The sequence below is a fragment of the Perca flavescens genome, chromosome 2 (assembly GCF_004354835.1).
Source record: "Perca flavescens isolate YP-PL-M2 chromosome 2, PFLA_1.0, whole genome shotgun sequence".
Classification (NCBI taxonomy): domain Eukaryota; kingdom Metazoa; phylum Chordata; class Actinopteri; order Perciformes; family Percidae; genus Perca; species Perca flavescens.
In genome coordinates, this window is record NC_041332.1 from 14,955,580 (window position 1) to 14,971,213 (window position 15,634).

General features: G+C 43.3%; 2 protein-coding genes across 7 annotated transcripts; one reads left to right on the forward strand and one right to left on the reverse strand.

Annotated features, from left to right (window-relative positions):
- Nucleotides 1-586: 586 nt before the first annotated feature.
- rfx1b (regulatory factor X, 1b (influences HLA class II expression)) lies at nt 587-13,975 on the reverse strand. 6 transcript variants are annotated; one of them, XM_028596713.1, is made up of 18 exons: nt 13,820-13,975; nt 12,346-12,712; nt 8,475-8,572; nt 8,272-8,352; nt 6,632-6,702; nt 6,201-6,480; nt 5,931-6,112; nt 5,699-5,818; nt 4,089-4,210; nt 3,843-3,961; nt 3,356-3,459; nt 3,104-3,255; nt 2,777-2,874; nt 1,783-1,932; nt 1,455-1,666; nt 1,205-1,358; nt 1,071-1,116; nt 587-966 (listed from the first exon to the last, which is right to left on the reverse strand). In XM_028596713.1, exons 2-18 carry the CDS (start codon nt 12,683-12,685, stop codon nt 794-796), a joined length of 2,502 nt encoding a protein of 833 aa, XP_028452514.1. In that variant the 5' UTR covers nt 12,686-12,712; nt 13,820-13,975; the 3' UTR covers nt 587-793. The 6 variants fall into 6 exon arrangements, with proteins under 6 accessions (XP_028452514.1, XP_028452532.1, XP_028452541.1 ...); XM_028596731.1 differs by lacking the exon at nt 13,820-13,975 and adding an exon at nt 13,622-13,683; XM_028596740.1 differs by lacking the exon at nt 13,820-13,975 and adding an exon at nt 12,859-13,612.
- rln3b (relaxin 3b) lies at nt 13,141-15,494 on the forward strand. Its single transcript, XM_028596768.1, has 3 exons — nt 13,141-13,225; nt 14,706-15,041; nt 15,163-15,494. Exons 2-3 carry the CDS (start codon nt 14,867-14,869, stop codon nt 15,441-15,443), a joined length of 456 nt encoding a protein of 151 aa, XP_028452569.1. The 5' UTR covers nt 13,141-13,225; nt 14,706-14,866; the 3' UTR covers nt 15,444-15,494.
- The last annotated feature ends 140 nt before the right edge of the window (nt 15,495-15,634 follow it).

Consider the following 15,634-nt stretch of genomic DNA (forward strand, 5'->3'; position numbering starts at 1 on the left):
TTGTGCTACGCCCCTGACCCCAACGAAAAAAGTTATAAAGCCTTTATTTAAATGGCTATTTCATGATAAAACTACTTGAACAGGTTTAAAAAAAAATAAGAGTAACAACTGAGTTACAACTATTTAACTCTTTAAGATCTTTTCCTCTTGCCATCTTGATACAAAATCAGAATCAACTGGGACTGTTCAGCATTTTTATACATGCCACGGAGCAGGATTGGATGTTGTTTGCTTAATTGTAGCATGCAGTGCACCTCTCTGGAAGCATCTGCATCCTCACTCATATATTCAGGTTTTTCCTTTAATTTGTCACCCATCTGTACATATTAATATATATTGTATACAATATAGTTGAGACTGCACAGAAGTAGCTACTGGCATCTTGCCACTGGACAAACAGGGAAGGCACAGAGAACGAGGGAAGGACTGTAAAAATATCAGGTAAAGGCAAAGAGAAAAAGAATGGCAACGGGCTCTCCCACTTTCACACACACACACACACACACACACACACACACACACACACACACACACACACACACACACACACACACACACACACACACACACACACACACACACACACACACACACACACACACACACACACACACACACACACACACACACAACAGCAAACATCTGTTTGCAAAACCGAAGGCCAAACAAGGTGACAGAATGGTATGACATGACGTTGAACTTAAAGCAAAATGTGTGTGTGTGTGTGTGTGTGTGTGTGTGTGTGTGTGCGTGTGCGTGTGCGTGTGCGTGTGATAACTATACAAATGAGCAGCTAAGATGGCGTGCTGTCGGTCAGAGAGTGCAGATTGAAACTGGTCCTGGGCAGCTTGGCGGGCGGCTCCATCGAGTCCTTCTCGTCATCGACCGCTCTCAGAGAGCTGGACTGCAGCACGAGATCTCCGCCCTCGTCCTCGCTCTCCTCTTCCTCGTCATCCTCTTCCTCTTCTGGTGGAGACAGGCATTGAAGTGACATTTATTAAGTGACCTGATAACAGAGGCTGGGAGTTGAAACCAAAACATCTTCGTGAGGAGAACCCCGCTGATATTACCTTTCTCCAGGTCCGGAGAGATCCGGCTCTTGACAGTGCTGGCAAACTGCAACACAGAGTAAGACCTGGACATTTATAAACACGTATCGTCAAGTTCAGACGGCTACTATGTGACTGAGTGTGCAGACGCTTACTTCTCCCATGACCGCAATGGGTGTCACTCCTTTAGCCTGGGCCACCCTGTGTTCTATCAGGTAGTACATATACTCATCATACAGCAAACGGATCAGGTGAAAGGAGCCAAAGCTGGCAGCACTGCGCAAAGTCAGGTCCCGGATTACCATAGAGCTAGCGAGGAAAAGCGGAGACGATAAAGACAATTATCTTCAACATAAACCAAATATATTTTCTATATCACATTTCTTCCTTCCCCCCCCCCCTCACCTATAGAAGGACCAGTTGAGCAGGAAAACCTTTGCAGCCTTTGGTAACACGACAGGGTTGTGCTCGTAGGGCTTCAGGGCCTCAGAGACGACACCATCCAGCCAGGTGGCCCACTGCTCCAGAGAGTTCTGCTGCTGCAGGGTCATTTTAAAGTCTTGCTCCAGCCGCTGTACCACACGGTCTTCACACTGACATACCCAGGATGCCTGCTCCTGAAGGGTGGGGGGGGGGGGGGGGACACAGGTGGACAGTGTCAGGCGTCTGCTCTATTTCACCTAAAACACTAACGTACAGTAGCAGGTGGAAGGGGGGAGACGGAAGTACAAACCTGTACATTAGTGAAATCGACCCTGTTGAGGTCTGAGAGCATTTGGTTGATCTGGGCGGAGTTCTGGAGGACGGCGCGGGCTGCCTGGGCAAGGTGGTTCAGGCTGGTATAGCGGCGCAGCGTCTGGGAGAAGGAGCCCACACACAGCACCTGAAGGGAAGGGGGGGGAGCCATAATTAGATGGCACGTCAGGAAGTAGCCAGTTCCCACTCAGAACTTAGGTGCATCTTGGGTTTTCCAATCACAAGAGAACAGCACTGAAGATTTGTAAATTCATATTTAGACACACCAAGGATACATCCCATCCAACATAATAAAAAGCGCTCACTCGAGACATTTAAGATAAATTGCCATGCCTCTTGCATCTTAAAAACCTGTTAACATCTGGCTATGTAAGAGTAAGAAATAGAAATAAAAAAAAAATCTAAAAAAAAGTGATGCTTTTTTTTTTTTTATATTTCTATTTCTTACTCTTACATAGCCAGATGTTAACAGGTTTTTAAGATCCTATCCAGATAATGTCTTGATATGTAATCAGTGCAGAAGCATGCAAATTAGAGCTGTAATCGGGGAGCTGTAAAAGGCCCAAGCCCGACAAGTACATTTTGATTGACAGCTTTTTAAAAGTCTGAACCCGTTTACAGCCCGACATTATTCAAATGTGCGCACACATACAGCTCTTTTCTTTCTGTCGTACTTTAACAGAATGTCGCATCTTTTGCATTTCACATAACCCACTGGCTCATTATTGTCATTATGCACGTGGTCAAAAGTTTTCCACACCTCAGACTTTGCTTTCTTTGCCGGTGCAACCAAAACGTAATCGCCAGAGGCCAGCCCCCGTTTCACCTCCTCAGCAGCCATTTCCGTGTTAATCGAAACGCATCACCTGACCGCTCATTTACCACGCAACCCGGAGCCCGGCCCGAGCCCGGCCCGAGCCCGTGTAAAATTATAGAAATTAAGCAAAGATCTTCAGCTCTAATGCAAATACCTTTATGCGAACCATCTCTTCTGGGATGTTCATCATGGCGCCTGTCAACCAGTTCTCCAGACTCTTGGCAAAGTTGCGGATGGCCTGAGTTAAGGCACCTGAGGAAGGGATGGTGGCGATGTAGAGAGGGGAGGGAGGGAGAGAGAGAGAGAGAGAGAGAGAGAGAGAGAGAGAGAGAGTTTAGATTTATATCTACACATGGAGATGTGTAATAGAAGAACTTTGCCCCAGATTGAGGCCTGCATGCTGTAAATCTGTCAATGAATGTCTTGATAGCCTCACTAAAGAGTTTTGCATACAGGCCTCTTACGGGCCTTACTAACTTACTGGGGATGGGTCTCAGTACATCAGGGATGAGGATCTCCACCAGAGTCTGGTAGAGCAGGTTGTCACACTCTTTGGTCCAGCGCAGCACTGGCTCATACTTACACAGCACCACCAGGCACGATTTGGGCAGACGCTTCTCAGACTCATTGTGCCTGGAGGAACACAAGACCGACCGGTCATACATTTTTTTTTTATTTATATGTGCTAGTATTTCTTCCATCAGATTCTCTTGAGTGTATGAATGACACTTACAGGTTGAGTGATTCGGTGTCACTGCTCTGGCTGAACCGCCAGAAGGATTTCCAAAGTGTCTCCACGAGAGTGAACTGAAGGTTGACCATCACGTCCAGAATGGCCTGTGGTGATCACACACACACACACACACACACACACACACACACACACACACACACACACACACACACACACACACACACACACACACACACACACACACACACACACACACACACACACACGTGTCTAAACCGTATTCACACTTCCGACGCCATGATTGCTTGACATTTTCATTGTAAAGAATGTTTTATTAGTGCAGGGAGCTTTTATCTTTAAAGCATTTAACAATGCTGTGTTATACAACAATTTCGACTTTGACAGCAGATAGCTGGCTGTTATTAAAGCTGGTGTTGAAAAGTATCTGCATCAAGCGCTATGACCCGGGTATGTGGACAGAGTACAAAGCTGACATGTCTAACTGTCTTTGTCCATGACTGCCTACCTCACAGTGTTCTCTGTAGAGAGTCTGAAAGGCCTTGAGGTGTTCTAAAAGGATCCCATCGGGCAGGGTTCCATCTTGCAGATCAATGTCCACAAAGTCTGGCAGCGGCCTTGATGCCTCTGCACAAGAGACAGCAGTTACTCACAGCTTGTATACGGGAGTACCAAGAACACAAGATGAAAGTATCCATTTCTTATTGTATTGCTAGAAGAAGAAAAAAAAAAGCAGAGCGCAAGTGTTGCTCACCCAGAAACTGCTGGTACTGTTGCACCTGCGCCGAAATATCACACAGTGCCGCCGCCTGCTGCTGACCCATCCCACCTGATGTCCCATTGGTGATCCCCTGTGACTTCTGAAGTGGCTTTATCCTATGGGACAGAGTACCCATCAATCAAACGCTGCCTTTCCACCTGGTATTAAAATCCGATCTGAGTGATCCAATCACAGGTGGACAGACTGTAACAGAGTATAGCGGCACTTTCTACCGTTAGAAATTAACAATAAAGACTTTAAAACAAAAACTACACACCTGGACATGTTCCAGAAGCAGTGTGACCCAAAATTGGCAACCAAGATTTACAGGTTTCCCTAAAATATTAGCATGTAGCTACAAGTAGCAGTGGAATGACTGTTTTACGGAGTACAGCAGCAAAATCACCAATTAGGCTATTAAACCGAAAACTACACACATCGAAAATGTTCCAACAGGAATGTAATCCAAAATTGGGGAGAAATAATGAACAACATCAGCAACCAAGAGTGTACAGTATGTAAAATATAAACACTGCAGTAACATCTGTAGAATGGTGTTAAAGCCCAGGTGTTGATGCCTGCGCAGCATGCCCGTGTTGACGTTAACGCGTGTATCGGGTGCCATCTAGCATCTACAGTTTAACAGCCGCTGCTTTGACCACTCAGGCTTGCCGGCTTCTTAATGGCAAAAGGAGAAGTTTCGCCCTAAGAACAGGAATGTCTGTTGTAATATCCTACATATTTGTGATTTCGGCGAGGTTTTATGAAACTTAAAATGAGGTTATTTTATACCGGCGGCTGCCTGGCACATAGCTCCAGACAGCTAGGGATACAGGAGCAGGCAGTACCGGAACAAACAACACAGACACATCACTGACAGTATGATTATAACACTCAAAACACACGATTCACTCTCAGCGGTTTCTGCTATATGAGAAATACTTAAAATGAGTACGTAGTTTCGCTCACAGTTGAGTATGCGTTCCTTAATGTGGCCCAGGACACATGCACGTGCACACTGCTGTGAGAATGTGGTCACGTGGCCTAAATTACCTCTGAATGTGGTGTGAGTGATCTGATCTCAATGCGTCCTGGGTGCATTCCCACCTGTACTTAGAGCTGTCCACTTGTGATCAGATCACTCAGATCGGATTTGAATACCAGGTTGAAATGGGGTCAGAGAGACACACAGAGAAAGAGCCACAGACAAAACACAGCTTATGTTGCAATTGGAACACTGGAAACAGGCTGCAATATCATTGTAAGCAAAGCCACGGTTAGATCTTTATTATTTAAATTGATCATCTACCACTATGATGCACCTGCTGCCCTGTTCAAGTTCAGCAGTATAATGTGTCTGGATGAGCCAATCCCATGTGCTCAGCTCTAGATACTGTAGATGTGTAAATGAAAGTGCATCGAGGACACGTGGCAATCCAGACCACAAAAACCACAAGAGGCATTTTTTTAAAGTCTTGATATACTGTGCCGTATTGTGATTTTTTTTTTAAACAATATTCACAACCAGATGTCAAAATGAATGCTGAAATTACAAATTCCACCCGTGGCCACAGGGACACAAGTACGCCACCCTGTGTGGATACCTGTTTTTCTGTGAGAAAGGCTGCTGCCTCATCGCCATGTGCTGCTGTTCATCCATCAGTCTGAGCAGCGGGGAACCAGATTTGATCCTCAGTCCATAGTAGTGGTACTTAGAGTTCCCTCTGAAACACACACACACACAGAGAGTTCTGACATTGCCCTGAGGAGATGCATGTCTAGCAAAATCAATGTACGTGTGTGTGTGTGTTTGTGAGTGAATGTGTGTATATATACCTGGTCCCTAATCTCCGGGTACGTAGCCCCATGAAGACAGACCTGATGAGTTTGCCGAAGGATGCTGCATTAACAGGTTCTAGTTTCTGCTCCTGGCAGTGCAGCAGGTAGTGGTAGTAGAGGGTGCAGCGAGGTAAACTCACCCCCTCCGCCCCCTCGTAGTTATCACACAGCCACTGCACCTAGGGACGGTCACAGAATTTCATTTTCTGAACTTCCACGTCTTAGATTGTAACTAATACATTGTTCACTTTGAACTTGAGTACTTACAGTAGCGGGTGGGGCACGAGAGTTAGGGCTGGAGTAACTCTGTCCTCCTCCACCTGCTCCTCCTCCTCCTCCTAACACATAACCTCCTTGAATGACATAGCCCCCTCCGCCCGCAGCTGCTCCCCCACTATTGGCTCCTGCTGTTGCCACAGAAACTGGCTGCGAGGTCACAGAGCCAGTGATGTCTGACTCAGAGCTGGGTGTGGCCTCGTAGTAGGAGGAGGAGGGAGGGGTCTGGGAGTAGAGGGGCGAGTCCGAGAAAGGGTAGTTGCTCGATCGACTGGACAGGAAAAGACATTTACGCACACAAACAGAAACATATAAATGCAACATATTTTGTGTCCGGGACAGTTGCACGGTGTGTGTAATCGATCAGGTGTGTGAGCATGCCTATGTCAACATGCAAACAGAGCAGGTTCCTCTCTACTCACATGGAGGACGGGGTAAAAGTTGCGTCTCCTCCGTCCACATACTGCACCGGGCCAGAGTACACATGCTCCACCTGGACAACAAGCAAACAGGAGATGTAAAGCAGCACAACAAGCTGTAAACACAATATTGACATACAGTAGTATTACCCTATAATACCTTTACCCTTTAACGTTTTAATTTTTAAAGAAAAAACTGAGGTGGTCGTTTTTGGAACAAAAGAGGAACGATTAAAAGTCAACGCTCAGCTTAAAACGACAATGTTAAAAACAACAGACAAAGCCAGAAATCTTGGTGTAGTTATGGACTCAGACCTGAATTTTTAAACAGCCAAATTAATTAATTACAAAGTCAGCCTATTATCACCTTAATAATATATCAAGGGTTAAAGGACTAATGTCTCAGCAGGATTTGGAAAAACTTTTATATTACTATTACTATTACTTTTTATACACTATGACCCACCCAGACCTCTCAGGTCGTCTGGGACAGGTCTGCTTGTTGTCCCCAGAGTCTGAACTAAACAGGGGGAAGCAGCGTTCAGTTTTTATGCTCCACATATCTGGAATAAACTCCCAGAAAACTGCAGGTACACCGCAACTCTCAGCTGCCTTTCTTTAAATACATTTTTAAGTTCTTATACTGCACTGTCAATTTTTATTCTCATCTTTTATCTAGTGGTATTTTTGAACAGATAACGGACATATTCCTGAGAATTTCTCCAACGTGGGTGTGACACAGATTTTATGATAAAATCTAAAGGAAAACAGTTTGAACTGTTTAGGATTTTGCAAAGTTTGTCTGATTAAACTAAGCCTTATAGCGACGGCTATATTGTAGGTAAAGAGAAGTACTTCCACTCTTGTTATGGGTAACGAGAGTACAAAGTCACATGTTCCTGCAGGGCCCGTGGTGAATGAAATGGTAAAGAAATATGGTCCTGACAAGTTTTTTTTTATCGATTTTTAACTGCTCTTTAATGTTTTATGTAAAGCACTTTGAATTGCCCTGTTGCTGAAAATGTGCTATACAAATAAAGCTGCCTTGCCTTGTCTTGTCTTGCCTATAAAGTTATGGCAAGCGTGTTATTGTGTTTCTACGTACACATCCAGGAGAACGGAGCAACATTAGCACTCATTTGGAGTCGGAGGAGCCGAGCAGGCACAATTTATGAAACCGGTTTGACAGCTCACCATCATTTTGTGATACATAAATGAAAGCCAAGTTGTTGACAGCATTTCTTGGTAGTTTAAGGACATCAAGTATTAAGGAATACAACTAGAAAAACCAAAGAAGTAGTAGGGTAGTAGTCTGCCATTAAAGATGAATGTAAGTGGTGGTTCAGAAACAGCTCATTCACTCACACAGGTACAGAGCATGACCTGCAGAGTTCAGTGTTCAGGTACATCTCAAGACAGCCTGGGGAGGCCGTAGTGATGGAGGTAAAAAGACATGCAAAGCCGGCGGGAAATGATTGATTTCATCAAAAGGGCACTAAGGGCTTTCTCTTCTACATCCCTCTCTTTCTGTCTGCTTGTGGACAAGCCATTGCTAAAAAGATACCATTACCTTTATACGTCAATTGAATGTATTTATTGTATACTTTCTTACATTATAAGAGGACAGTATTTTGTCTGTTTACCTCCTGGTTAATGTCCGCAGACTGTAGGTTGTTGATCTGAATCCTCTTGGCTGCCTGCGACACCGCTTGTAACACTGACCTCTGCAGGTGAGTAAAGCCACAGTGTCAGATAGAACTAATGGGTGCTCAGCCTTTTGTTGTGACTTGCTCCTATGTGGTCAAATGGTAAATTAATGGGGGTTGTGTATATGTGTGCATCTTACCTGTTGGGTGGTCTGCATTGGTTGGACCACCTGAGTAGGAACACCAGTGGCAGGTGGGCTAGAGTCTGACAGGCTGTCATTGGAGTGAACTGAGCCCTCTAGGGATGGCAGAGGGAGAGAGGTTTCAGAGGATTGAACAAAGCAACAGAAAAGCCAGCCACTATTTCCACAAGTTCAGTACTTACGGCATACTGCTTCCAAATCATAATAACAGCCACCGCAGAACATCATGCAACAAAGATTTTTTGTTTTTTTGAAGAGACCGATAGTAGGGAGGAGGAAAGAGTGTGTCTGTCCAACTCTGCTTTCATCCTTATATCTTGCATGTCAGAAGGACAGCCTTGGACAGCTAATCTCCCCAGATGGAGAGAGAAATCACTCCATCTTGTAAACATGCAGATCAGAGTAGAGAGGGAAATGAGAGCTACACGAGGGATAGAGGGAGAAAACAGAGGATGGAGAGTGGGCGGAGGACGAGAGGGTAATATTCACTTTCTTTCAGGTGAAAAAACATTCTATTTAAACTGTTTTGCACCGTCCTGCTTTAACTGTGCTGCTCTCACTTCAACCTGGGTTAACCGCTGTGAACATACACTTGAGCCAGCACAACCCGGCACATCCCATCACTCAGGTTAATTTTGGATTAAAGTGAGAACTAACTGTTCGTCGTTCCCACCTGGAGAGGTGGAAAGTAAATAAATGTGTATATAAACAACTTTATATACCTCCCATAACACAATTCAAGATTAATGCATACTTAATAAATATGTTATCGTTGATAAGGTCCAGGAATTTTGGATCGGTATACATGATAACCTATGTTGGATTGCAGGGACCCAGGTTCCATTCATCCCAAGATTATTTTTGTTCTGGGAGATGTGTCAATCCTACGCAGGATGGATAAGCACATAAGAAGCTGTGTCCAGACTAGTTTAATGATAGCCAAACATATTACTTTAAGAGGATGGAGGAATGAAGGAGTGCCTTCAATTAGGAGTGGGCTAGTGAGATGGCTCGGGTGGCGGCGTTTGAAAAGATGTCATATAAACGGTTTGCCAGGTTGGATGTCTATACTATAAAATGGGGAAAGTACCTGCATTTACTGGAGGGCTCCTAGGAAGCTTTGTGCGGAGGAGAAACGTGTATGATTTGGTTTATGGTTTACGGTCTTTTTTGTTACTATTCTGTTGAATGGTTTTGAATATTGTAGTTACTGTGTCATCTTGATTTTTGTCTAGGTGGGTGGTGATGATGATCCCACCCACCACGTTGTGAGTTGTAAAAAAACAAAATGTAAAAAATTAAAAATGTTAATTATCGTCAGAGGTTACATGGTGTTTTCCTAGTTCAATATCTGATTAGTCACCGCTGTCTGGCGGCAACTTTTATACCTTCATTCCTTGATTCAAAGGGGAAAAGCCTACAGAGGGTACTGACTGACTGAACAAAATAAGGAAGGCGAGTGGGGAAGCCATTCTGGTCCATGGCTTTGTTTAGGTTTACCCAATCCTGATAATTGCAGGTAGGACCAGAATAGTAGGCGTGTTTAACAACCAACCAAATCCTATTGATAAACAGGCATATTTAATACAGGTATACATATTTGACAATTTTCATCACATTCAAAATGTAGCTTTTACTTTTTCAATTGTCTAAAACATTAATTAGGTCACATAAAAATATCCATCATTTGATTACGAGAGCCAAAAAAAAGCAGTATGATTTTATCAGTGGAATAATAATTTGATTAATCAATATATCAACAAGTTTTAGCCCTGTAAAATTTAGCTGTAATTTCTGCCAGTATAAAAGGTAAATGCATGAGTATACTCTCTTAAAAAGGTGCCCTGCCACACGTATTTCATTATGGACTCTGTAACATTTTTTGTGGAAAAAATTCCTTGGTTACCTTGTTTCAAGTCATTCTAGCGTGGTATAGAAAGCCTGCAGGAAGACTCAGCTCAATTTGTCCAGTTCTCATTAATATTCAACTAAGTTGCTTGACTCTGATTGGCTAACAGCTAGCCAATGAGAGCCTGGCTATCAGCATCCTTTACCGAGCGCAACTGGGCGAGCTCATGAATAGTAATGAGCTCAGGCAACATGACGTCAGACTGACCAGCTTTTGTAATTGGCCTGATTTCTCTGCTTATTTCTTTTCAGTGTCTAGAGCTGACAGAGGAGGGAGCAGTTCATTTTCACATTCACCACATAACACAAACACATATGGACCTAACATATTTCAAAAAAACGGTTTTGTGTGGCAGGGCACCTTTAAAAATTGAGTGAGCTACCGACAACAGCCCGTCTGCTTCTACACAATCCTTGCTGCAAAATTGATTTATAGTTAAAACGAACAGCTACTGATATTATAAAGTCCCAGCCATACAGAAAACATTTTTTTCCTTTTTATGTTACACTTCTCTTGTGTTTTATTCAAAATCTGCATGTTATTACCATATTAAAACCTTGGGTATATGTATACTGTTTTTAATGGAAACCTTTAAGTACATCATTCTAGAGTACTATCATAAATGTGGATATATTGAAGAAAAAAGCACAATAGCTTAAGTGTATCCTTTTTTATGGACATGAAAACTACTGTACTACTACTACTGGAGTAGAACCCTGCTCTTTTTACTGCAATACATAGAAATGAGGGAACGCAAGGTTTTACTAAGCCCAGTTATTCAGATAAATTAGTCCTACTTCATGAGAGTGAGACAAACCCCAGGCCTGCGAGTCTCACTCTGGGTGAGAGTGCACAGTGCTACATGATACTAGCAGGCAAAAAGATCTACGAATAGACGGCACTAAAATAAACATACACCGCTGTTGGGGTCAATACTCTCTCATTAACACCCCATTTTAAAAATACTAACTGATTTCTTTATGACTGAGAATTTTTTTTATAATTCAGGATGTATTTAAAAAAAAACTAATGGCTAAATTAATTTGAACTAATATCTGGAAATGGTCCAAAGCCTTGTAAGCACACGGTGCATTAGCTACCATAGATACTGGCTTATCTCATTTTTTTGGTAACACTGCAGGAATTGTACAATAAAAGCCATGTTGATGAAATATAATTGAAAACAAATCCCGTCATTATACCATCGACTCTCTAGAACAGCAAAAGCAGCAGAGTAGAAGTGAAGTCAGGCTATATCCTTAGCCATCCACGCTCCCACATTTGGGACTATGCAGCCTAGCAACCAAGTCCATCAGCTTATTTTGTCCTCATAATGTATGCACCACCCAACCAGCCAGGCAAACTACATCAGTGGTTTTTTTTCGATCTTGGTGAGACTTAGATCTCTGCTTCATTCCAGACATCTAATCAGACTATTTAAAAAAAAAGGTAGCTAAAAACTAGGTAGGGCTGAAAACCTGTAACCTAAAAATATTTAATTTACAATTATGTACAACAGAGGAAAGCAGAAAATCCTCACATTTGAGAACCCTAAACCAGCAAATATTTGGGGGTTTTCATGGATAAATGACAATTACTCCATTATCAAAGTTGTTGACAATTTATTTTCTGTCAATTAACTAATGGACTAATTGTTTAAGCACTGTGTGATACCACTTTGATTTAACTATAAATAGATCATAATGGGCCCTGGCAACTAAAGCCAAGCACTTTTTTAAAGATATATAAACACAACTGTGCTCTGCACTGTTTTGGTTACTAGAATCCCTATGCCAGACAAACTGCCAGTCTCCAACCAGGATCCAGCCTGTTGTTTACACCCCAGATACATTGACTGCATACCATATCGTGCCCTCCTGCTGCAAGAAAATGTGTATTATGTGTGTGTGCACAGTGTCTATTATGCAGGTATGTGTCAGTCATTCCTCTGTCTCTCACCTGTAACAGTTACTATGATGTACTGGGGCGAGTTGCTCTGACCATTACTTTTCTGGACCGCAGAGTGCTGGATTTCTTGGGTTACATAGTGCTGCGTGGGAGTCGTCAGAACCACTGCCTTCTGGCTGTTGGGCGGCGATTGAGAACAAAGTGCATCCTGTCCTGCTTTTGAGACAGAGGCTGATTGGTTAGCCGATGCAATTGCTCCAGAGGTTGGTGGGATCTCGGACAGGAAGTGTGCCGTCTTTGCGGATGAGGGTGTGGTGGCAGAAGGTGTTGCTATGGTTACTGCATTGGCCTGCTGAGGCTGAAGGTCCTCGGAGTATCCAGAAGTTGCCATGGCAACCGATGCTTTGAGGAGCTGGTTCTGGGGATAAAGAGAATCAGCACTCATTATTTAAAGTGCTACAAACATACATAATAACACACTCGTTGGCATGTTATTCCACACTGACCTAGTGTGTGCACGTGGAACATAAAGAGGAGGAAGTAGGGCTTTTGTCTGAGACTCACGGTAGTCTAGAGCTTTCCTGTTTGCTCCAGTATGAGACACAGTAAGACCTTAATCACCATGATTAAAGCAACGAAATCAATTTCCAAAACAAGGCTTATTAACCGTGACCATGGTGTTTCAAGTGAAGTCAAACTAAATGACTAACTAAAAATGTGGAAAGATGCGACAATGGACACTTGCTGATATTACTATCTGGAAATACTCCCACATTAATCATTGGACCCACTGTCATTCAAGACTTTAGGCCATCCCACACTGGAAGATTAGCCACTCCTGCGTACTGTAGCTAAACCAACACAGCAAACAAGACAATCAGACGATCATCCGGCGATCCCATGATCATGGGAGTGACTTGCCGAATTCAATGTCAGGCCAAAAACTTTTTCAAAGTCACTAAAAGATTAGAAACATACTGTTACACTCATATATCTCAGCGTTTACAACTCGTAGTTGCGTAACAAGTCCCATGTGCTTTTCTATATCTATCTAGCTAGCTAGCTAGCTAATGTTCCTGGACAGCTTGCTAGAAAAGTGAGTTGAGAAAGCGAGAGCGATAGCTTTCCCAGCTAGCAGCTCACGTTGATTTGTGACGTTAGAGAGAGCTATAGCTAGTTGCTTGTTAACGTTACTCGTATTGGATAATTATTAAATCCATGACCAAACCCGTCTCATTATAATGTTATCGTAATCGAAACTGTAGAAAACCCCTGAACATTCGAAGAAAAAAAAAGTACGAGTGGCACTACAACACTAGCTACACACCCGCCATCTTGTGCTCGTATCAAAGATCTGACATCGCCATAACAACGGTCTCCGTTTGGAAAGAAGCTAGCAACCACATACATCACCGTGTCGCTCGACCATTTTCACGTTAATAACGCTGACGGTTGTACAAACAAGTACGCATATACAATAAGAGAAAACGGAATGAAAATTATAATTTATATTCTACTTTTTCACCTCTAGTTTGTCCCAATATTGTCCTTTTTAGTCGTTGGAGTTTTTCCCCCTTATATTTAGGTTGTTGTTGTTGACTCCCGTTGCTTGGTTCTTGTCGCTAGGACTACCGTGACTATGGCGCCTTGCCTTCACCGGGGCAACTGTTGCTACCCTCTCGTCATCGCCCCGCCCTACACTAAGTGCTGATTTGCTGACCTGGGAGGTGGTTGCAGCGTCACTAAAATAACCTATCGTTCATTGGTAGACTGTCTGTCACTTTCACCAGAGCCGAACGTGAAATTACCACTTTTAAAGTTACTTCTTTGATTGCTCATAATGTCAAGTAGATAGATGAAAAATGAAGGAATGACATTTCATTCAGTTCACATAAAATGTTGCTACCGCCACTTATCTCTACCCCCTCTATAGGCTTGTATAAATAATTAATATTGTATAACATTTAGAAGTTGACAATTGATTTGAGTCACTGTAGTAGGCCTATCACCAGTTGGCCCCTGAAATATATCTGTAGTGTGTGAGAGAGAGAGTGTGTGTGTGTGTGTGTGTGTGTGTGTGTGTGTGTGTGTGTGTGTGTGTGTGTGTGTGTGTGTGTGTGTGTGTGTGTGTGTGTGTGCCACTTTGACACAGTAAACACCAATGTATGGCACCCTAGTTATCTTTGAGGTGAATGGATAGTGATCTCCATCCAATGCACGGCAGAGCAGATAGCAAGACGGAGAGATTGTGGGGTGACATACAGCACAACCCAAATGATGTAAGGGACAGAAAGGCCAGGAAAAGGTCACAGGGGATTAGATAGCCACAAGCTCTGTTGACATCACCTCTGGCATCATTTGCTACTTTATCACAACTTTCTTTTTCTCTATGTGCATTGTTGCCCCTAAAGGTCTCCGGTCTTATCTCTGGGCATGACGAAGAGTGGAGGTGAGTTGAGGTCCTTCTCTGAGATGCTGAGGCCTATAAAAGATGCTGTCCCGAAAGAAAAACAAACCACATAGATACCTCAAGCAGCATTAGAGACCCCTGTGGCATCTTTTCATTCTCACCATGTGGAAGGCAGCACTCTTGACCCTGGGTTTGTTGGTGGCACTGGTAGACAGGGTGCGGTCCAATGACGGCCATCCCTCTTTCTATGGGGTGAAACTGTGTGGAAGAGAGTTCATACGAGCTGTCATCTTTACCTGTGGTGGTTCTCGCTGGAGGAGAAGCATAGGAGACTCAGGTAAGAGAGAGACTACGGATACAAGTTTATTTTTGTATGATGTGCCCTGTGTTCTTATGGCTAAACAGAAAATGGCTAAAAACAAAAAATATTAAGAGATGTGTCCTTGCTTTTTTATCAGCTCTTATTGGAGAAGAGGCCTTTGACCCATGGAACACAAATCCCATCCCTCAACTTATCGATGAGCAGGATCCTGCAGAGTCCAAAGTATGGAGAGATCAAACAATAAATGAGGCATCTGTGGCTGCTGGATTCAGCCGCTCAGCTCGCTCACCAATCTCAGAGGAGGTGCTGGAGGCTCTACGGAGTGCAGATAGGAAAGGACGGGATGTAGTAGTTGGACTGTCCAACGCCTGCTGCAAGTGGGGCTGTAGCAAGAGTGAAATCAGTTCTCTGTGCTGAACCTAGTTTCCTAAATATACATCCTGTCTTGTCAATAATGCAGAGCTCTACTCTTTTTCTATGTGATTCCATTATTTCTTCAGACTTCTTAAAATTCCACATCCCATCCAATTCACTGTCCATGTGTTGACTATTATATACTATTATACAGGAATGTGAATGTGTACTCAAAATTCGTTACTGTAATTATC